Source organism: Pezoporus wallicus, unplaced genomic scaffold (assembly GCF_028554395.1).
Source record: "Pezoporus wallicus isolate ANWC-B61680 ecotype Strahan unplaced genomic scaffold, APGP_CSIRO_Pwel_v1 scaffold_11491, whole genome shotgun sequence".
Taxonomy (NCBI): domain Eukaryota; kingdom Metazoa; phylum Chordata; class Aves; order Psittaciformes; family Psittacidae; genus Pezoporus; species Pezoporus wallicus.
The window spans coordinates 955,078-978,263 of NW_026642649.1; the positions used below are offsets into that span (position 1 = coordinate 955,078).

A 23,186-nucleotide genomic window follows, 5' to 3' on the forward strand; every position below is an offset into this window, starting at 1 on the left:
AAAAGTGTGTTTGTGAGAGAGTATGCGACAGACTGAGGTTTAAAACCTGTGTTCTGCTCATGGCAGGTATTCTCCGTTTAGCATCTGGAGTGGTGGATTTGCTGCAGCATTATTTCCCGGAGTCTTTTGATCGGCTTCCTAAGGACTGCGGTCTCTTCGATGGACCAAAGCCTACGGTGTTGGAGTCCTGCAGCGTCAGTGACCTGGCAATTCTGCTGAGGGGCAACAAAAGGAAAACACAGCCCATTGAATTTGGAGCACATCAGGTTTGCTTTCCTTAGGTATACGGGTTTTTGCAGATTCTCCCAGCTCTGATGCCGGGTTATCATTTATGGACTGCCGCAGTTTGAGCCCTTTTATCTCACTGATAAATTATGCTTTTTGAACTTAGAAACCTTTATTGTGTTGGTTTCTGTTTCTTCTTAATATGTCTGGCTTCTGTTATGTTTTTTGCATCAGGGGTTGCCTGTCCTGTTCCTTTCTAATTCCACATTTTCTTACACCAGATCTACAACTGCCTGCACATACCATGCATCTGTCAGTCTTCTAGTGGCAGCTTTGTGAGCTTGTGCTTGAATGTCTGTGTTAAATGTTGCCTGGCTTTGAGAAGGCTCTTGCATTGTCATGGCATGTCTGTGTGCTTTCTCTATGCAGTTGCTACCTATTTTATGTTTCCTTACTAATATGTTCTTTTTTTGTTACTGTATTTTATGGCAGGTGGTTTTAGTGGCAAATGAGACTGCAAAGGAGAAGATACCTGAGGAGCTTAGTTTAGCACTTGTGCTGACAGTTTATGAAGCAAAGGGCTTGGAATTTGATGACGTTCTTCTTTACAACTTTTTCACCGATTCAGAGGTATTTAATTCTTACCCATTTCCTGCATTTTTAGTTAACTCTTCATTTGCACATGGTCCAATTGGCTTTCCAGCCGGGGAAGGACTCCCTCTCACCTCTGAAGATGGGTGGTTTCACCGCAGCAGAAAACGGGCTTAGGAATTGAGACCATTTTCCCTTGGTGCTGCATTTTCCTTCAGATTGACTGTTGGAATTCAAGGGCGAGCTCTGGGGTTAGCACAGCACAGCAGTGCGTGCATACACACGCTTCTGCTGCATATCAAGAGTACTCTGCTAGCTGACAGCATGCCCCTTCAGGCTGCTCCCTGTTCAGGTCAGAGGAGGTGGTGAAGGGACACTCTATCACCCGCTCATACTCTTTATCTTATACTGGAGTTCTGGGTCCCCCAGAAGCACCTGAGATCCCCCGCTTTGCATCACCACAGAACTGAAAAACAACTATGTGTAGAATCAAATAGTGTGTGTATGTGTTTGAGGGTGGCAGGAAGAGGGATGCTTTGTAGCCATCCACGGCTTAGCTCCGGAAAACTCATTCTGGTTTAGCTCAGGAGTTGTCCAGAAACTTAGGAATGTTTCACAGTCTGTAGTGGAGACCATTGCCCATAGAATGGCCTCGGATAAGTAATACGTAGCTTGAAGCCACCTCAAGCCAGTTGCACTCTTCCACATCAGTATGGTTTGCTGCTCAGTCTTTACCCACTCTTGGGCTGAGCCATGTGTTCACTTTCCCCCAGGTTGGTCTGGGTGGCTCAGGGTGCCATTACTCTCTTCTAGCTATTTGGAGGAAAGTTGTTTGTTGGGCTTGATAACAGCCTGGTGCAGACATGTACCTCAAGAGAAGGTTAACCTCCAACCCTGTTTGCATTGGGATGAAGTTCTGCTTTCTTGGAATATTGAATGTTCTTTACATTCTTCCCAGAGATAACTTTTCCCCCCACTCATCTCCTCTGAGCCTTCTTCAGCTGTGGGGGTGAATTTGTCAATCACATCCCAGAATCCCAGACTGGGTTGGGTTGAAGGGACCTTAAAGCTCATCAAGTTCCAACCCCTGCCACGGGCAGGGACCCCTTCCACTAGAGCAGCTTGCTCCAAGCCCCTGTGTCCAATCTGGCCTTGAACACTGCCAGGGATGGGGCAGCCACAGCTTCTCTGGGCACCTTGTGCCAGTGTCTCACCCTTATCCTTTGCATTTGTGGGGAGTAGTGATTGCTGCATACAAGTAAACTTCATTCTCTTGACATTTTAGGCTAGCAAAGAATGGAAGATAATTTCTTCTTATACTCCTGGTTTGGATGTGCAAGTAGGAAACAAATTGCTCATCGAAATGCCTTTAGAGGATGCTGCTGGTGCGCAGAAAAGAACTCCTTTTAATGTAGAAATGTACAAGGTGAGTTTTTTTTGTGACACTGGGATTAAGAAAGATAAACTCAGTTTTTAAATCTTAGAAGTAGGGAAATTTCTTCAAGAAATCCTTTCGGCCTGTATTTCCATGTGTTACTGAGCTTGCTTTTTTTGGTAGTTGTTCACATTTGTATAATCCCTCTTGATTGTAAAAGACGAAGTGTTTTGTAAATGCAGTTTGATATGAGAAGGAAGACTATGGGTAAGAGACTTTCAGGTGTCTTTACGGAGCAGCTGCGGTTAAAGCAAATAACAGATCATCTTGCTGATGTTGTTGGTTTAGTCTGGTTTCAGATCAGCGTCACTGCCTTAAAATGAAGGAAACTTCTTAGAGTTTAATGAGTCAGATATTTTTTACCATGCAGTGTTGAGAATGATTAATTGTGTGTGCAGGTGTTTAGGAGGAGAATGGACTGTCACACCTACAGCTGCCTCAGTTGCAGTAGCTGTACTTTCATGCAAATTATCTGGACAATTGCTTATGTAATTGAAAAAAATGCATATTTAATATTGAGAGTTCCTTGAAGATACTTTCTTCTTGGTTATTAATTATATATATGCACAGTTTTCTTATAACTGCAAAGTACATTTCTTTGTAGGGGTTTAGCTCATCTGGCATTTAATCGATTTTATTTGGTGTGCTGCCTTTTGTTTGGTTCTGCTTCAGATGCTGAATGGAGAGCTGAAGCAGTTGTATACTGCCATTACAAGAGCTCGAGTCAATCTTTGGATCTTCGATGAAGACAGTGATAAACGGGCTCCAGCTTTTAAGTATTTCATCAAAAGAGAATTTGTTCAGGTTGTCAAAACAGATGAAAAGAAAGGTAAAGTTATCCTAAAGCTTTCTTTAAGAGGCTGTCAAACAGAACAGCCTGCTCATGCTTTCTTACTCTGAGGCTGTGTAATAAAGAAGGTTAAACTCCGTGCTCCCTCTAACAGTGCTCATTGATAACAGCCCTTGCAAATTTCCACTGATTTCTTTTGGCTCTAAAGCTCAATCGTATATGTTAATATGTAACTTCATTCATTAGTATGAGTTTTCCTGCTGTCAGAGGAGAAGAGTCAGAGTTCATTCAGGCAGATCTGACCTCGTAATTAGGTCTTTTTGAGTTCGAACCAGTCAATTTAGGTATGTGAAATATTTAATGAGTACAGATGGACTGGCAGTCAGTACTGTTTACTGCACTTAAAGATAGTATGGGATACAAAGATAATTGCTTAAGCTTACTGTACAGACCTTAAATGTTACATGCATGGAAAAGTGCCACTTACCAAGCCATTGATACCTGGTGTCAGGTAGGGGATCTCTCAGCGTCGAGGGGTAACGTTGAGAAGCACCCCTGGTCAATGGGAGATCACCTCCAGATCCACTGCTATGCAGGGAGAGCTCAACGGACCCTGATGGCTAGAGAAATGTATAGCATAAACTGGTTGATTTGTGGTCAGGTTTCTGCTGTGTTTATAGTTTCAGCCACTTGCCAGCCCAGTCTGCAGCCAGACTGTTGGCTGGTTTGGGTTTGGTGCTGTGCTGTCACCAATAACCTCACACAACAGGATTTACTTCAGTAAGGCCTGCTTGATGAGCATCTGCCTGGACCAGAGCTCAGTTAGTTCAAACGAAGGAGTGCATCCATCACACCTGTACAGGAGCAAAGGCTGTTCACGGAAAACCATCCTAGCTAAGAGAGGTTTATCAAATGAAAGCATTCGTTTGATACGGTTATCATTACTGGTGTCATGTTAATTCTTAGCTTTGGGGCATGATAGGTGGTTTCTGTGGGTTCCCCATTCTAACATAAAGTGATTACCCCTGACCTTCTAGACTTTGACGACAGCATGTTTGCCAAGACTTCAACTCCAGAAGAATGGATTGCACAAGGAGACTACTACGCTAAACATCAGTTCTGGGAGGTAGGAGCAAATGTTTATCTGAAGTAATGGTTATTGCCTATTCTGAAACCTCCTGGGCTTTTCCTTTCCATCTCTAAAATTGTCTCTAAGCCTTCGGTTGCTCGTAGCAGCCTATCTCAGTTTGTGCTTTGTAGTTGTGTAGGTGTCTACAGACTACTTGTTAACAAATGGCAAGAAGTAAGCAGGGACAGCGAGCCTGTTGTCTGTAATACTGAATTCACTCCTCCAAAATCTGCGCTTCAGTGAGGGAAAAGCATTTTAATGTGCACAACTGAAAGATGGTTGAAAACCCCCAGTTGTTAGCAGCGACTGGAATTGACTGGAATTTGTGACTCTAAACCATGTGCAAAGTTAAGATTGGACGTTAGAAAATGGTTCTTGACTAATAGAGAGGTTGGTTGCAGGAACAGGCTCCCCAGGGAAGTGGTCACAGCACCACATCTCTCAGAGTTAAAGAGGAGTCTGGATAATGCTCTTACCCCTCCCTGTGAGGAGCAGGGAGTTGGCCTCAGTGATCCTTAGGAGTTCCTTCCAATTTGAGGTACTCCATGATCCTATGAAATCATATTCTGGACACTGCTTTTGATCCTGGCAGAAGGAAAGATTCCATTTTTGCTGATGGCAGTGTGAGGGGTTTTGGGTGGAAAACAGTTATTTATAACAAGGCAAAAATCAAAACAATCAGCTGCCTCTGTACAGTCTTTATCTCCCCTTGGAAAAAAGGCAATTTCCTAAATGGACAGCAGAGTGTTTAGATAAAAACCACACAGCTGGAAAAATCTTGTCTTGTAATCTGAAATGCATTAGCTATATTATCTGCTATTTTGTTTGCTTTATAACCCTCATCTTTGCTTATCATTGCTACATTAAGAAGGAATTATCTGGTGAATCTGGCAGTTCTAAGAGTGGTTTGCAGTGTGCAGTTTCCGAACAGAAGCAAATACTAAATCAGTGGATAGATTAGAGAAATAATGGTGTTGCAGAATGAGTGAGGTGATAAGGAAACAAACCTTGCTAGGAGCATGACAGCTTCTGCTGTTTCTCTTTAGCTTATCACAGAAAGGGCCTGGTGTGGTAAAAGCATGAATAAAGGATCCATGCTTTTTGGTTGACCTTTGAATTGGTTCTCCTATCAGTAATACAATTTATGTGGTAGATGCCTGGTGACTTCCCAGTTAATGGTTGAGGACATCATTCAGATTGCATGTGCTGTTGCTTCTATCAGCCTTCCAGGAGGGTTGCTTTCACTACCTCCATGTAAAGCCTTTTAATTAAAGCTCTAATTGTGATGGTCCCATGTGGACTGACTTCAAAGCTTTTCTTTTTGTCCTACAAATAAGCTGCAGTGTTTCACCTTTTTCTTCCTCCAGGCACCCTGCTAGTCTTTCTGTTTTCCATCACAGTGACTGTAAAATAAAGGCTTCCTTTTATGTGCTAAGCCATGGGCTGGATGCTGGGGTGTGAACGCTGTGTATGCTTTCACCCCAGGTGGCAGCCAAATGTTACCAAAAGGGAGGAGCAGCCGAGAAGTCAAAACTGGCCCTGGCACACGATGCTGTTCTCAAAGTGCGCTCCAAGAAAAGCAGCCCCAGGTAAGTGTCACTGCAGAGGGGTGCCAGTCGCTCTGCAGTGCCAGACCTCATGGGGAGACTCCCACCATGGTTGTGGGACCACACTGGGGACCCACGCAGGTGAGGTGTCTCCACATCTGTGTCTGTGGGTTGCAAAAGAGGTGAAAGGAATTGGGAAGTCTAGCATAGCTCCAACAGGATCTAGGGCACTGCTCCCTTTGGGGAGTACTGAAAGCAGTTGTACTCCATAGGCTGTCCAAAGAAAAAGTGGCCTTTGAAAGTGCTTACTGGTTATGTGAGAGAAAAGCAACAGGTTTTGCATTGCCTCAAGAGGCTTTATATTCTTAGACCTAGGTAGAGGAGCGTATGTCATCAGCAGTGCTCAACTCCAGTTAGTCCCACTCCATATTCACTTAACAAAGAAGAAGGAGTGGGGTAGTACATTGCTTCCGCTAACAAAAAGTGGGCTTTGAGGTAAAATTCACGTTAGCCAGGGGAGAAAGTTTGCAGTTTCCTGAAGAGGCTGAAAAACTGCCTGGGGCTTGTCTCAGATAAGACAGGAAAACACTTCATGGGGAGGACTGTAAGTGAAGTACTTCCTTTTCATGCTGGGGAGGTTGAAAACTGGCAGTGACATCAGGAATAACTAGAGCAGAGCAAGGTAGCACTGAAGGGGGAAGGTCTGGAGAAGTGTTATTACTGGATAAAATGAAAGGTTTATCATTTTAATTGCCTGTTCTATATTAGTGGTCCTAACTACAAGTAGGATATCCATAGCATTTCGTGATCATAGAGAATTTGTTGATGGGATTGAAAAAAACCTTCAGTTGGCTGTAAACTGGGGTGCTTGTCAATTAGATACGATCTGAGGAGAAGAAATGGGTTATCTTAAGTTGACAGAACATATGTCATGATGAAGCTGTGAAAGTGGCAGCTTTCTTTAGCAGAGGTATTAATGCCAGTGTACGAAGCATAGGTAAGATTCCTGTGAGCTCTATAATATTAACTGCTCTGTACAGTTCTGATACTCCGGTCTGAAGGATGATGAATTCAGACTTGGTCTGGCAATGATACCAGAAAGGATGGGCTTAGGAACAAATTTGATTGCTGTCTTTAATGGCATTGAGGCTAAACAGCAGGTAGGAAGAAGGAACAAGTTCAGCTAGAAAAGAGAAGCAGCGTAGAACCACACTAAGTGTACCTAAGTTTGAGAACTTAAAGCTTTTTACTGTCAGAGCAGTGAGATTCTGGAACAGGCTTCTGGACAGAACAGTGATAGCCCAAAATGCAAGTACTTGCAAGGTCGTACCTCATCACTGTATGTATGAAAAAGAACGCATGATGTCAGTGTTGATTGGATTCAGTGACAGATCATGTGTTCCTAAATGTAATTTGGATGTAGTTAGTGATTTTCTCTTTATTTTCCACAGGGAAAAGCAGATGGAATATATGACATTGGCTAAAACTTACTTGGAATGTGGAGAACCAAAATTATCACTCAAATGTCTGTTTCAATCAAAGGAGTTCCGGCTTTGTGCAGAACTGTGTAAGAAGTTAGGAAAGGTATGAAGTCCTCTAAACTATCCTCTCCTTATCCCTTTCCTTTTCCTACAGTTTTTTTTGGTGACATGGTAGTAGCTGGATTAAACCAGGTCTTTAAGCTGGACTGCTCAAGGGAAAGCACTTGTCACAGGATAGCCAGAAGAGGAATGAAGAGGACAAGGATGCACTTACGCAGTCGAGGTCCATTTCTTCGCCTTTCCTCGAATGTCACCACCAGTCACTTCTGCTTTGCAGTCGAAAGTTAATAGTGACTGATTTCCTGAAACTGTGAAGAGCTGACCTGTTACTTCATCCAGGACTGTGACCGTAGTGAAACTTCACTGGTGACAGCCATCTCCATGGAATCATGAAACTTGTGAGGGCTGACAGTGATTTTCCAAGTGCGGGAGCTATTCAGCGTTTTTATTTGCAGTGCATTCCTGCTAAAAGGAAGTGAAGTGATTGCTCCCAAATATGTAAAGTTCCAGAAACAAAGTTAGTTCTGCATCCGTAACTGTTTCAACTTAATCCTGATGATTCTGAGTTAATTTGCAAGTGAACAGAAGCATCTGTGGTGGTTGTTAACAACAGGCAGAGCTGGGTGAATGAAAAGTACTTTGGAAATCCTGTATAATACCTTTAATTTTACATTCTGGTTTTTTTTCAGACGCAGGTATTTTGAAGGCTTCAGTTCAGTTTTAGTGGTGGTTATTTAATGTGTATTTAGTTACATTCAGATACTTTAATTGCATTTTATTAAAGTGTGTTTCTCCATGAGACACCTACATGATGGAATTAGTAAATTCATTCTATTTGTGTAGTTTTGACTCCTTCCGTTTCATTATTGACTTCTGCGTTGCAGATGAAAGATGCTGCACTTTACTATCAGAAATGCCAGTGCTACAAAGAGGCATCCGAATGTTATGAACAAATTGAGGAGTTTGATCTGGCAATTAAAATGTATTGTCGGGAAGAGCTCTATGAAGAAGCAGCAAAGGCAGTTGAGAGGTATGCCTTCCAAGCTGGTTTTGGAATACAGTTCTTTTTTCCATTTCCAGATTCCAGATGACACAGTTGGCTCACCTCAGATTGTCACAAGAGTTCTGGCTGGTGACTTTGTTGTGTAGGAAGTTAAATTAACTTGGTCAGAATTCTCTCTTGGGTAATGATAACCCAGTGGGAGCATCCACTGTATTCTACTGCAGCATTCTACTGCATCCACAGATGGAGCGGTGACTAGCTTCGTTTTCCTGGGATTTTTTTCCAGTCTCTATTTACTAGTTGTGCAAGTTCTCCTGCAGCCAATCCTCTGAACTAGGTTCTTACGTTAAATGCAACAAACACATTGATTTGAAGTATTAAACACTTCCCTTTTAAGACTGAAATAGTAACAGATTTAGCTTAGTGCCACCTACTGCCACTTAGGCAGTATATACCATTAGATGTATGGTATATAATGCAGCGGTTGTTGTGGCAAATGAACTATTTGTCTATCAAAATCCATGTAGGGAGCAAAGAACAGTAATTTAAATGAGCAGCTTGGGCTGCCTGTCCGACACATTCTTGGTCCCAGTCTCTAAGGTGAACTTTTCCATACCATCTCCCCTGTGCTGGCCAAGGGCAGTTAAGAACTGCCTCTCGCTGTGCTTGATAAACTGATTTTATGAGTATCCCTGTGACAGAACTTTGCATCTGGCACTGTCCCTGTGACCTCCTTAGCACATTCTTGCAGAAAGAGTACATTTATTGGCTGCACCTCTCATTAATTCCACCTAAATTGCACTTTTAAAGCATATATACACCAATTAGAATTCTAGCAAGGCCTGTAGTTATGCACCTTAACTGAGAGCCTTTGTGATGTCCTTTTAATAATGACAGCTGGTTTTTGAAGGATTAAAGCTTGTTTCATATGTAAAGATAGTTTGATCCAAGAATTCAAGCATTAGAGGCACCAAATAACCATGTTTTAAATCAGCCTCCCCAAATCATTCCTGCGAATTCATCAGCAAAGGTACCAAAATTTGCACTCCCACATTCGTCATGAAAATATGATAATGAAAGGCTAATGATAATTTACTCACCCATCAGGAGAAAAATTACTCATTCTCAGCATGCAGGAGAAAATAGTCTTGCAAGAATGGCTTAGGGGATATCTTAATAATTTCACAGCAGCCAGTGATAAGAACTGAGTGGTTTAAAGTGCTTGTTTTGAGAGATGCAACCAGGTATTTTGCTCAGGCACTCGATAAGCAGCGCAGTATATATAGGTGCGTGTGACAGAATTGGAAGAGTCCTCTAAACTGAGTGGTTTATGTAAATTTTACAGGCTGTTACCTATATTAGCCTTGGGGAATTCATGGAAATTTGCATTTATTCCATTCTGGCTTTTGTTCCTGTAAACAGCCATTCTAGCTTGAGGTTTACTTTAATAAAGAGAAGGTTACCACTGGCAAAATGTGGTTAAAATAATTTGTACAGTGATTTGACAGCATGGAGAAAGATCCCCTAATGCTGTAAAACACCTCGTGGTCCCCTTTGTACCAGAAGTTGTCATGATCTTGGTTCAGACAGCCTTGCGTTGTAACTCGGTTTCTTCAGTAGATCTTTTAAGATGATGTGATTGTTTTTCTTGCATGACAGACATCACTTAAATTACTTGGCCTTTTGGAAGAAAGAGCTTCTGGGGACAGCTATTTCCTAGCATCATAGAATGGTTGAGGTTAGAAAAGACCTTTAAGATCTTTGGGTCCAACTGTTAACTCAGCACTGCCAAGGCCACCACTAAACCGTGTCCCTAAGTGCCCCATCGACAGGTCTTTTAAATACCTCCAGGGATGGTGGCTGTTTAATGCTTCAGGGGCTTTTTAAAACTGAAACGGGGTGGGGTTTTTTTGCCTAGGTTAGTCACGTATGGTATTAAATTGATGCATCTGTTATTTCAGATATGAAGAGATGTTGAACACAAAAGGACAGATGGTTTCCAAACTCTCCTGTACGGCAAATCAGTTGTATTTGGAAGCAGCTGCGAAGTACCTGAGTATGAACAGAACGGAGGAGATGATGCGAGTCCTCTCAAAACTTGACGTAGAGGATCAGCTCGAGTTCCTGAAGTCTCGTGGCTGCCTGCGCCAAACAGCAGACTTACTCAAAAGGGAAGGTCGTGAGGAGGAAGCTGCCAAGCTGATGAAGCAGCATGGCTTTGCTCTGGAAGCAGCTAACCTCACGGCTGTAAAAGAGTTCCGTGCATCGTGTTTGCTTGCTGCAGCTCGCGCCGGTATCGCTCGCTGTTCGGAATCGGACCCGGTGGGAATGGAGCTCATCCTTAAAGAAGCCCTCGAGCTGTATGAACAAACGAAGCAGACGTCAGGCATTGCTGAGGCTGTGTTCTTGCAGGGGGTTCTGAAGGGAGACTTCACGAAGCTGAGCAGCGCCTACTGTCAGTTCCTGTCTCTGAATCACGCCGCTGGTGCCGTGGAGGCTCTCTTTGCGTTGTCTCGCTGCAGCGCTCCTTGCCAGAACGTCCTCTTTATGGCAATACGTGGCTTGATGGCTCTGCTGAGTCTGGTTAGGAGTTTGAAGAAAGCAGCCACCAATGCAGAGAAAGATATGGTGAAGTTATGCTTTGCCTACTTTGGGATTGTCCCAACAGGTGACAGTTGCCTGGTGTCCCAAAATGAAGGTGAACCCATTCTCAGGTTTTTGTTAGGCAAACCATGTCTAAAAGAGACGAAGACAAAAGGTGGCTTCTCAGTAAGCACAGAGGAGGTAAAATCAGCTTTGAAGTGGCACTTGTTAAGCAGATTGTGCTCAATCACCCATGAGTTACTGAACAAGCATTACCCTGATATTTGTCTGAAGTTCATTGTTGGCCTGAACTGTGAAGATAAAGCCTGTAAGGATTACCATAAGCCCTTGTTGCGCCATGAAGCAAAGACAATAATTCAGTGTAAAATGCACCTGGTGGCAATAAATGGCCTGCTATTGGAAGCCGCCTGTGTTTTCCCTAAAGAGCTACTTAACCAGTACAAAGGCTTTGCAGACGTTTTGACTGCTGACAAACATGCATCGTGTAAAGCCCTCCTGGATATGTTTTTTCCTAGCCATTTCCATTTGAGAATACTGTCTGAGAACCCAAAGGCATGCAAAGAAATCCTGGAGGTCAGTAACGTTATTTCCAAACCCTGCAGAGCAATGTTGAAGGCGTACCTCACGTTTAAGTTTAAAAATGAAGAGACTGCAGCCAGAAGAGAATCGACTGACTTGTGGCTACACATCATGCAAGTCCTCATCTTATCCTCGGGGTATCCCGAGGAGTTTGAGAAACTGCTTTTTAAGGAAGAGGACGATTATAACAAAGAGCTCAACCTTGCTTTGGCAAAGGCAAAAAACTCCCCAAAGGGGAAAGGCCAAGGAGGAAAGACCAAAGGAATAGAGGGCAGATACGGTATGTTGCTGCCTGACAAAAATGCTGAGCACGGAGGGAGAACACACTTGTGCTTCATTCGCCTCCTTGAAAACTCACTGGAGCAATTCTACGTTCACAAGAACCCGGAAAACTGTAAAAGGTTTTTTTTCCGGTTTATGAATGTCCTGGTCAAGAAGTGCACGAGATACCTGATTCCAAGCATAGGAAACACGGTGATGTTGTTGGAATTCCAGTATATTCTCTGTTGCGCTGTCCTGATGCGTCTCTCCAAGAACATTACTCTCTGCTTTCCAAAGAGCTACATTGCTCTCATCCATTACTGGGAGTTCTTGTTCAAAAGCAAGGACCGTAACAAAGAACCTAGAGACACATTTTCTATTATACAGGAGTACAGGCCGAAGGACACCTATGTGGCTGTACAGAAGTTCATGTTTCACCTCTATTATCTGGCAGAGGTTTTGTGTGGAGTTCATGGAAGGTTCAATGTCCTTCTGGATGCTTTTGACGACCCTGACTGTATAACTTCAGGGGAGGCTGAGCGGACTGTCGTGCTGTGCTTAGTGATGCTACTGAATGCTGACCAGGTGCAGAGCTTGAAATACAAATCCCTTTTACACCACCACTTCCCTGAAATCAAGGCGATGCTGAAATCTCAGCACTCGCCCTCTAAAGTGCCTAGAAGGTTGCTGAGGGTTGTGGAACAAGTGAGTGATGCTACACACGTCAGAGAAATCGCTGTGGGCCTGCAAGAGCTGCTGACAGAGCGAGATGAAGAGTACTTGGTGGACTGCCGATGGAGGTGGGACTCTGCGTACACTCAGGGGCATCCACCCATACGGGGCATCCTGTACGAAAACATAAACCTCGACAGGTTTGTGACCTCTTTGGATAAGACGGAGTATGCTGATGAGCTAGAAAAGGAGCTTGAAAGGGTTCATTGCCTAGAGGACCAGAAGGATCCCCTGGAAGTCATTGCACTCAGCAAGCAGCAGAAGCAGGAGCAGAAAGCATCTGCGCAGCGCCATCTGCGTCGTGTGTTCCACGTCGTTTACCTGTGTGTGAAGTGGAAGAGGAGGGCCTGCTCCAAAGCTGAGCCTGTTGCGATGGAAGGGGAGGAGTTTTTATCAGAGATCTTCAAAAGAGCAGATATCGACCAAACCCAGTGTGACCTCTGCGGGGTCAGGTTTATCCAGAGCAGTGAGAGCTATTTCAGCCGGTCAGAAAGCATGGAGGCAGACACTGCTGAACCTGTGACACCAGCAGAGATCAGCGGAGAAGAAAAGCTGCATGCAGAAGGAGATGCGAGTTCTGTGGCCAGTGAGGCTTACATAGAGCACAGGAACACAGAGGAACACAGGAGTAACAGCGCTGCCTACAAATACTACGCCGACTTTTTCAGGAGGAAGATAGATCCGATGATACGTGATGGACTGGAAGTAGTGGAGGCCATTATGGAAAAGAGTTACACCCAAGGCCATTTGGCGTATAAAGAAGGTTCCAACTTACGCCAGAGAAAAATCAAAGAGAATATTAAGAAGATTTCAGATGCAGTAGAGGAAATCTATGAGAGAAAAGCCTGGGCTAAAGGTAGGAACTTTGATGAGACATTTGTGGCCAAACTGAGGATCTTAATGGGGTCAAGAGAAAGGTATTTCAGGTAGCTGAGGAAAAAAGAACTGAGACAGCTGAGTGTATCAAATGCATTCTGACCTCTTCCAAAGACAAAGTAATCCATCCGATAGTACAAGTTAAGTGAATAGTGATGAATTTTAGTAAAGTGAGTTTTACCACATGAGCAGATGTGCTGTGTGCTCTGACTTTCCAGCCTTACAGCAGTGTGTTACGTTAGCCCAGGTAGTCTTTGCTTCTTTTTCTACTGTTCTCTGCTCATTTTGTTCTGCCAGCCGTAATAATTGGGATATGCAGGGGCAGAGCATTGGAGTCTTTGGTGAAGGATACCTCTGAGTAGTCTGCCCTTGGACTTGTAATTTTGCTAGGGCTGAACAGAAGTGGATACTTGACTACAGATCTGTGGGCTGTCAGACACTCAAAGGCAACCCTGGTGCTCAGTCCACATGGCACTCAGGAGACACACATTTTGAGTATCCTTTTTTTCACCCATATACTTGAGCATTCATCTAAGCTGATTTTTGCAAGCAGATTTGAATGAGCAGCCTAGGAGCACAATTGTTTGGAGTATTTGCTGTGGGAAAGTGACATCTTAAATCAAAACATTGTTACTGGCTTTAGTTGTGGAAATCTACCAACCCCATCACGTTATCACTTTGCCTGTGATGTCTGACAGGAGTGAAAAGCTGTAATCCTTGATACGTTCATCAGCTCTGATCAGTGAGCCATGGTAAATTTGTACCTAAGCGTTCGGTTGCGATCTTCCTGTGTAAGCTTTACCTTTACTCCTAGTGGAAAGCTTTACCACAGGGATGAATTCCATGAAGTTTTGCTTATTATTTAGTTGGCTTTCTTCTCAGTGAACCACGCTAGCGAGGAATGTGATGGATGCAGTAAGCTTAATTAAGTAATAGTTGATTTTGTTATGACAATTGCTTGATGAATGTTACCTTGCTCTTCCACTTGGTGAAAATATATTTACAGCAATTATTTGCCTTTGAGGTTACTTTTTCCTCACTTTATAACAAGCGTTTTACAAGTCCCTGATGGTGCAGTTAATGAAAGGCTGCAGCATCTTGGGGCGATGTTTGACTTGTGTAATGGAAATCAGGAACTTTCATACCCCCAAAACAGATAAGCCAGGATATTTTCAGGAGTTTCTGGTGTACCTTAAAAGGGACAACACAAGGATGCAGAGCTTCTCTTCTGCTAGTGCTAGTGAGGTTAATTGGAATGGGGAGGAATGCATCCAGCACCTTCATCCCCGCTAGTGAATTTCCCTGCATGTGAGATCAGTGGTGACTGAGACTTCTTCCTTTGCAGCAGCATCACAAAGGCATCTCTGAGTAACTCTGCTTTGTGCTTGGCTTTGAGCTGCTGTCCATCTCTCGGCTAGTTCTTACACAGTGTTAATTGTGCTCCATTTCAGCTGAAGAGGCAATAACCAAACACACCAGCAAATTGGTTGCCACCATTGATGAGGCTCATAAGTGGCTGAAGAAAATGGACTCTCATCAGATAAAAGAAGAAGGTATGTGTTCGAATTGCACAGGTTTCCAACAGGTTTTCTATGTAAAAATTAATTATTAGTGCAGCAAGTGGCTTGGCAGTCCCTGCTTCCTCGCAGAGCTCTTAAATACTTGTCATATTAAGCCCAATACTTCTTAAACATGATTATATATTATATATGAAGCTATATTGCCGACATAAAAGAGCAATGACATAACTTGGCATGCTATCAAGAGGAAAAGGTGTTGGGGTTTTCCATACTTCATTCCTTTCTTGTTCTTAATACAGGCTTTGTGCATGATAGAGACTTGGAAAATGAAGTGGAAGATGAAAGCATGGCTTTTGAAGAGCTCGTCTATAAAAAACCCTCCAGAAAAAAAGGAAGATGTGGGAAATGGTGATGAGAAGCAGCATGCAGGTGGCTGTTCTCTCCTCCTAACAGTCTAGTGTTAGAATTAAGAAGCAAAATAGAGGGATGGAGCCAGAAATGGGAAGAGTCTGAAAAAAAAAGAGCAATTTACGCTATTGTGTTTATGTCACTTGTATTCTGTCAGAATAATTACCTATGTGCTGATGATGTAGTTGTTGAGACAAATTTCCTTTCAAACCTCTATGGTAGCTTGAAAGTAGTGAAAAGCCAAAGAAGCAGCAAGTAGGAAGAAATAAGAACGTTTCTGCCTTACCTCAGGGTATTTTCCCACTCTGTCTTCTTTTCCTTCTTCCCTCTTACCTTACATCATCATTCTTCTGAGTTGGAACACTCAGAACAATAGGGTAGTTTCTCTGATTTTAAGAGGTTTTAATCAGTGTTCTTAGGTTACCATTGTAAACCAGGTGTGTTCTGAGTCTTTCTATGTCTGGAAACTCTTGAGTCTTCAGGTGAGATGCTTGCAGTATCTCTCTTCTATTTTTATAGGCAAAACCAGTGATTTCTTAACACATTCCTATTTTTGTCAGTGTACATACTTCTAACTGGCTTAGTATGAACATTACGGATTGTCCTTCATTTCATCAAGTTTTGATATAAACTGTTCCCTGTATATATTGAAATACAGATAATCTGCCTTTAAAAGAATATTGGCATTTTAAGTGTTTTGTAAGGTTTAATTGATAAAAGGCTTTTTGTAATGTATAATAATGTTTTTATAAAACCTGTAAGATTTTTGGAATCACTTGAATCTTGTCTTCTGTTTTCAATGCTTCCTGAAAGCTGTATGTGACTGCCTGCATCAGTGAGCGCACAGGCTGGGTCCAGAGTATCACGTCGTACTGATGCTGGTTTACTTCTGGGATTTTGGTGGCTCCAGCATAATGGTTTGGGCTGGGATAGACTTAATTTTGTTCCTAGTAGCTGGTACAGTGCTGTGTTTGGGATTTAATAAGAGAGTGATGCTGATAACACCCTGATGTTTCAGTTGTTGCTGAGTGGTGTTTATCCTCATGAAGGACTTTTCAGTCTCTCATGCTCTTCCTAAGAAGCCAAGAGGGAGCACAGCTGACCCCAGCTACCCAAAGGGATATTCCATATCATAGAACATCATCTTGGTAGCGGGGGGTTGACTGGAAGGCACTGAGAGCCCCGGGAAGTGGTGAATGCCCCATCCCTGGCAGTGTTCAAGGCCAGGTTGGACACAGGGGCTTGGAGCAAGCTGCTCTAGTAGAAGGGGTCCCTGCCCGTGGCAGGGGTTGGAACTGGGTGAGCTTTGAGGTCCCGTCCAACACAAACCAGTCTGGGATTCTATGAAATGGGAACTCTAGTTGGATCTCCAGGCCAATATGAGTACTTAAAGGTTTTTTTCCCCTATCATGATATCCATAAACAAACATAAACCTTTCTTTTCCATGGCAATCTCTTCAGATCCTGACCCTCTGTGTGCATTAATCCTATTGGAATATTTATTTAGCAAGAAGCGGTTGTCCAGATACACCCTTGGGAGTGGTTTTGTGTTTGTTTAAAAGCTTTTCTCACCCTGGTGGAAGCTCCAGTGTTTTGGCATAGGCAGAGCCTTTGACTTGGAGGGCTTAAGAGCCTTGGTACATGTGAGATGCGTATTGCACCGAGACCTTGGAACTGAGTAGTGGTGGCTGCAGGCTGTCGAGCCCATCCATCCACCTTCTGCCTGTCTAAGCCATGCTGAGTTCAAAAGAATTAAGAAGAGGCTTCAAAATCACAGGAACTGGTGACTTAAAATCTCTCTCCCTGGTGGTACAAAAGTGACCCCTAAATGAAAAAGAAGACTGAACTATTTGCTGTAGTTGGAAGATGGGGATGTGCTCTAAAAGACACTTGATCCTCCTGTGAATAGGAAGGACTGTGTGGTAAGTGGTGGGGGTAAGTGATGGGTATTTTCCACCTTTTCACCCTTACTTCTCTTAACAGCATTGTTTCATAATACTGTCCACTTTGATTCCAGAGTGCTTCCCTGACAATGAGCTGTTCTAAACTGACCCAGCAAAACATTTCAACACTTGCTGGTTTTTAGGTGTTTGCTTTCATTCCTAAAGGGAAGCCTTTGATCTTGATGCTCACTGAAAACAGGAGGGAAGAAATTCTCTTGTCTCAGTGTAAATAAAGCCAGCTGTCCCCATGATGTGATTTGGTGACAGCCAGTTTTGAAGCACCCTTCCCTATATGAAAGGGGACCACGGATGTTGCTGCGGAGCTTCTGCCTTTGCTGTTGGAGCCTTGAGTTTTGGTGAAAACTTTCACACCTGCACTTAGTGAGTGTCTCAGCAGGAGAGTGCACTCTGTGGGGATGCCCATCGTGTACAGGAACCCTGGGGAGAGGTTTACTGGGCTAAGGCAGATCATCATAGAATCACAGAGGGGTTTGGGGATGGAAGGGACCTTAAAGCTCATCCAGTTCCAATCCCCTGACAGGGAAGAGCTTCTGCCTAAGAGCTCACCTCAGTCTCCCCTCTGGCAGGTTAAAGCCATTCCCCTTGGCCTGTCCCTACATCCCTTGTCCCAAGCCCCTCTCCAGGTTTCCTGCAGCCCTTTCAGGCACTGGAGCTGCTCTCAGGTCTCCCCTTCAGGAGCCTTCTCTTGTCCAGGCTGCCCCAGCCCAGCTCTCCCAGCCTGGCTCCAGAGCAGAGCTGCTCCAGCCCTCACAGCATCTCCGTGGTCTCCTCTGGCCTCACTAAGTGAAAGAGTTGCCTGTTCTCTGGATCCTGGTTGCACTCACAGGTAGGTAACACACCGAGCTGCTCAAGCGTGTCAAAATACAGCAGCTCTGGGTGGATAACAGAGGTAAGCAGATACTGGCTCAGAGCCGGGGTGGTGCAGCCGGGTATCTTGGTATTGGCCAGTTGCTACTATTCCCACCCATTTTCTTCTGAAGCCTCTTCCTTCCCCCCCCCAGTCTGCTCAATTGCACGGTCAAGTTCAAAGTGACATGACCTTCAAGGCAAGGAGCGCTGTTTCCCAGGCTACCTCCGTGCTGGTAAGGCTGCTTCTGCTCTTGTGTCCATCAAATGCAGCTATCAGTACTGCTTAGATAACTCCATCCGTTTTTAGAGCTGGGAGATTTTAGGACAACTGGTGCTTTGTGCTCTTGTGGGGTGATTCTGCACTGTATGGTGTGTTCTTGTGTTCTGCACTGTGTGGTAATCAGTGCTGGGGTGAGTTAGCAGTGCTGTCGTATTTATTTGAACCGTGATTATTGGGCACATACAAAGCATTCAAGTACTTGACCAAATCATGCAGAACCACGTTTTCCACAGCTCTTACATAAACCATGGTCAGGTTTCCTCAAAGATACACTTGGAGCACTTAACAAGGAGCTCTTGGCTGGAGACCTGCATAAGGAAGAGAGGCGTCAAGCTGAAGTGAATGAGTAAGTAACAGAAAAAGCTGTCAGCTTCCAAGCTGCTTTGCCTGTCTCTGTAAATAACATGCGTTGGGAACCTCACTTCTTCCTGACCCTGTCGCTCCCAATGCGTCTGCTCTTCAATCCGGTGCTGCTCAGACAAGATTAAACACCGCCTCATGGGAAGGAATTGCCCAATGTTGCATTCAGTTTCTCACCTCCCTTCACTTAGGCTGGAGGAGCCTGATGTTTAACAAGGGGGTAAACTCCGAGTGCCATAAGCTGTACCTGTGTCATGGGGTACTTACAGCTCCCTGCTCTGCAGCAGTCTGGGTGGAGGGGGAGAGAAAAGACTTTGATTGCTCTGTGGAATAGGTTTTGTGTTGGGAATGAAGATTAGGTTTTAATAGATTAAACTGGCTGTTTGTTACTGAACAGTGACCATGGGTGTGGAAGGGAGCTTGTTGCCTGTTTCCCCCAGGTTTTGCCTCAATGATAAATGAGGCAATATCTGCCTTTTTCATCTCATTACTCTTGTGCTTTCTCTTCGAGCAGTATCTCAAGCCCAGACCTTGAGATCTGGCCTAGAATACTGTCTGGACCCAGGTTTTTATAGTCCCTGTAGTTCCATGCGGTGGACAGCCTTGTATTCGTAAGCACGGGTTTTCCCTGCTCCTCATAGTGCCGGTTCCACAGATGTAGAAGTGTTGCACCCCGGCTTAAAACCAAAAGATTGCATTGTGTGTTTAATGATTTTTGATGCTTTCTGCCTTTATTTCCTGAGTCGTTTCGAGTGTCTTCAGCAAAACCTGATTTTCCTCCCAAGCCAGGAGTGCTTGACTTACAAAGAGACAGCAAATCTCAGGCGAGCACTTCTTTCTAGGAGCCAGGTATGAAAGGGAAATACCAATGGGTCACGAGACTTGGGATTAAACCTCAAAACTGGGGAGTATGGCTGAGTTGGACTGCTTGTGACAGGGGAAAGAGAATCAGCCTTTAGTGTCGGGTATCCCCTGTTCCATTCCATCCCCAGGAGTCGGGGTGGCGGGGATCAGCAGTGAGCATCATGTGGATTTGGGGGCAGCGCCTAATGAAGAGCGCTGGAGAAGCCTCTTCTTACCCAGGGTGCTGGTGAAGAGATGTCATAGCTCAGCATGAAGCACTTGGGCGGTGGGTGTGTGTGGAGGAGAGAGTGGGATCGCGCTGTAAAAAGTGCTCACATTTTTAGCCAGACAGCACTTGTGCAGCAAATAAAATCCCTCCCTCCGACAGATGGAGGAGAGGGGAGTGGGAGGGAGCTTTGGAAGCGCACGTTGTCATTTCTGCCTCGGCTGCAAGGGAGGGAGCACCAAATACCAGCCGACAACAGAGAGTGGATTAAAAAGTGCATCGAGGAGGGAGAGGCGACTCCCCGTGGAGCAGCTTCCATCTGGGCCTGTCAGAATGCTGTGCAAACATTAGGCAGCCAAGCTTTGCGGTCGCCCAGTGGACGTGTATTGATCATTCCTGTTTAGAGATGGGGAAATTCAGGAAGAGAGAGTGCAGGATGAAGGATATTGCTTGTAGGGCTGGAACTAATGCTGCCAGCATCTTCTGCTCCCAGTCCCTATATGTTGTTCAGGCTTGGACCAGCTCCCTGGCATTGACGTGGATAATCCCGTACATGTCTGACCCAGCCTTCCCCTGGAATACACTCTCATTTACTTTCCTTGATCAGGATTAATTTACCTGTCGCTTCCATTAGATCTGATGAAATTGAAAGCTCACCTGGAAAAATTCCCATCTGAGAATGACAGGGAAAGGATCACAAAGTGAGAGTATCTGCTTCCACCTGCAAAACCCTACTGATTACCTCAATACTTGCTTTTAAATGAGAAAAGAAGCATCTCCGATGGTTTCTTGCAATATAAATAAATGAGCTTCCCACATCTCCTCAGGAAAGGGCTGCTGGTTTAAAGCCACACTTCCATGAGGTACTTGGGTGAGGCGTTTAAACCTGAGCTCACAGAGATCTGTAAGTTCTGCTGTCCGTGCCCTGCAAGTGAGGCTGTGAGTGTATCTGCACCCAGCACAACTGCCTCAAGACACCTTTTCATCTTTACCCATGTGGGAAAGGGAAATAAATCTGGTAAAAATCAGATTCATTTCATCAGTATAAAAGGAAACCAAGCAAAACCAGAGTCAGATCCTTCAGTTCTTACTGCAGGGCAGGCAGGTCTCGGTGTACAAGCTAAGTTCAAGTGGACCTCCTGAACTCCTCTGACTTGTTCACCCAGTAGGAAATCAAAGAAAGGCTGTTCTTTGGGCAGTTCAAGTGGATGTTGGTAGCACTGACCTGCTGATGAAGGCTACAGGGCACTGAACCTCTTGCTTTCCCTCTTGGGCTCTAGACAGTGTTTCTGTGGCTGAGAGGACTGCTGGAGCCAAGGTTCTGGAATGCTGGGCTCCTTGGCTGCTCTTTGGGAGGTGTTCTGGGTGCCTGATCAGGGATCCAAGCCGTGGATTCATCTCCTGGGTTTGTGCTTTTGAACGGTGGTGTCTCAGACCAACCAGTCCTGTTTGTCCCTGCTGTGCTAAACCAGGCAGCAAAACGCATTCTGTAAGGAGCTGGTGTTCATCATTCAGCTATTTTTATAATTGCAGTTTATTTGTGCCTTCAGTGCTGACTCATAAAGCAAGGTATTGCACTGGAGCCGGGAGGGAAATGACCCTGCCTCTTCTACTGCTGCTTTGGAATCTGACTTCTTTGTCCCTCTTTGGGGATCTCTGTCCTACTTGCTGTCACACATCGGCTGATTGACAGGAAGGCATCAAGAGCCTTGGGCAAAACCAGCTTTATAAGCGAAGCTGGAGAATCCTTCTGCTCCATTTAGAAGAAAAGTCTCTTACGTAGAATGCAAGAGCATGAAGTGACCCATTTCTAGACTAACTTAGGGGTAGATGAACAAAGAAACTCACATGAAAGTCTGATGGTTTATTTTGCTGTGTGAATCCACAGAATACAACAGTGGTGGCTTCAGGACACACAACTGGGCCCACTGTCAGGGGTGTTTCCTACTAAAATGCCTTTACAGCTCCTGACCTGACCATTGCCATGAGAATGTACCCTGCAGGTCAGATTTAGGTATGAAATACTCATCAATGACCTGGGTGAAGAAAACGTATGAGCTAATTTAGTGTGAGGTGTCCCTGCCCGTGGCAGGGGGGTTGGAACTGGATGATCTTAAGGTCCTTTCCAACCCAAACCATTCTATGATTCTAATGACAAAACCTTGAAGAGGAGGAGTTCCACCTCCTCTGCTTCCAGGTGTCTTGAAAGACAGAGAGATGGCCACATAGAACTCCTGAGTCAGACAGTTTTAACTCCAAATTAAATGTTTTGTGACTACTCAGAGTGTTCCATGTAATTACGTTTAATTGATTAAAGCGCAGCGAGTGTTTGCCTTTTATATGTAATTGAAATTTCCATCCAAATTAGCTTAACTCCAATCATGACTAAAAAGGAATCCCCTTAGAAACAAGAAACATTATCTGCGTTTCTCTATTAGAATAGCCTAAAAATTCAGTAACCTCATTACCCGTTCTGCTGGTTCCCAAAGCAAAAGTACCAGATTTAGTAAGCCCACCTCACTTACTTGCAAAACAGTAAGTCTTAATAACTGCTAAAAGCGAGGCTCAATCTCCAGCAAAATAACTAAGTATAACAAATGTGAGATAAGAATAAAGCTACATTTTGAATCAGGATGTGTTCTTTGCTGAGCTAAAGCATGTTAAAATTAGCTTTTCCAGCCTTACCCATATGTTACCTTTCTCTTTGAGCTCTTGGAGGCTTTGAGTGCATTTGCTGATAGCTGTGTCTGTGAATTTGACTTTTTCTTTAGCTTTTCTTTCTGGTACCAGTTGAGGAACGAACAATTAATAGATGACCTCAAACCATGCGGTGACCTCAAAGGTACATCTTTCTCTCCCTTCTATTTAGTGCAAGCACATTAAAGCAAATGTGTCCAGTAAAAGTGCTATGCACTCATATGCAATACTAGGTGCTTGGCTCCCCAGTGAAATCCAAAATCCTCTGTTCAGAAATGCATGCGGTTCATGTAGAGAATAAAACTCTCTGGGATGTGATCCAGTGCAGCCATTACACTGATTTATGAGACCAGCTCAAATGCGCAGCTGCCTCAAGCCAGGCATATGGAAACAGCAGAGAGAAGGATGAGTCTCTCTCTCTCTGAGGTGCCCTGGTGTCTACATGAGATCCATCCCCCCAAAGTGTTTCCTGAAGCTCCTGCCTGAAGCCAGCACTGAAATGGTGGGAGCTTTTGGACACAGAATGGGAGCATCAGCCTCTTCCTTATCCAGAATACTCAGACCAACCTCTCCCACCTTGAGACCATGAGACAAAGCTGAGCTGGAGGCAAGGTTCCCCCTTGGATCTGGCCCTTTCATGCAAACAGTCATTAAGAGACTTACTGGGTAAGAAAGGGAGGTGGTGCAGGGACCAACATCTCACAGCCTAGCAGCGGGGTCGCTGGG

At 44.3% G+C, this 23,186-nt stretch overlaps 1 protein-coding gene across 1 annotated transcript in view; it reads left to right on the forward strand.

The window, feature by feature from the left end:
• The window catches only part of TRANK1 (tetratricopeptide repeat and ankyrin repeat containing 1), a 40,316-nt gene extending 24,294 nt beyond the window's left edge, over window positions 1-16,022 (forward strand). Inside the window, exons 14-24 of the mRNA XM_057431656.1 lie at window positions 67-266; window positions 718-855; window positions 2,102-2,242; window positions 2,924-3,080; window positions 4,079-4,167; window positions 5,656-5,759; window positions 7,169-7,301; window positions 8,143-8,288; window positions 10,223-13,293; window positions 14,765-14,866; window positions 15,133-16,022. Of these exons, the coding sequence (XP_057287639.1) occupies window positions 67-266; window positions 718-855; window positions 2,102-2,242; window positions 2,924-3,080; window positions 4,079-4,167; window positions 5,656-5,759; window positions 7,169-7,301; window positions 8,143-8,288; window positions 10,223-13,293; window positions 14,765-14,866; window positions 15,133-15,245 (4,394 nt within the window). The 3' untranslated portion in view covers window positions 15,246-16,022. The remainder of the gene's footprint in view (window positions 1-66; window positions 267-717; window positions 856-2,101; window positions 2,243-2,923; window positions 3,081-4,078; window positions 4,168-5,655; window positions 5,760-7,168; window positions 7,302-8,142; window positions 8,289-10,222; window positions 13,294-14,764; window positions 14,867-15,132) is intronic.
• The last annotated feature ends 7,164 nt before the right edge of the window (window positions 16,023-23,186 follow it).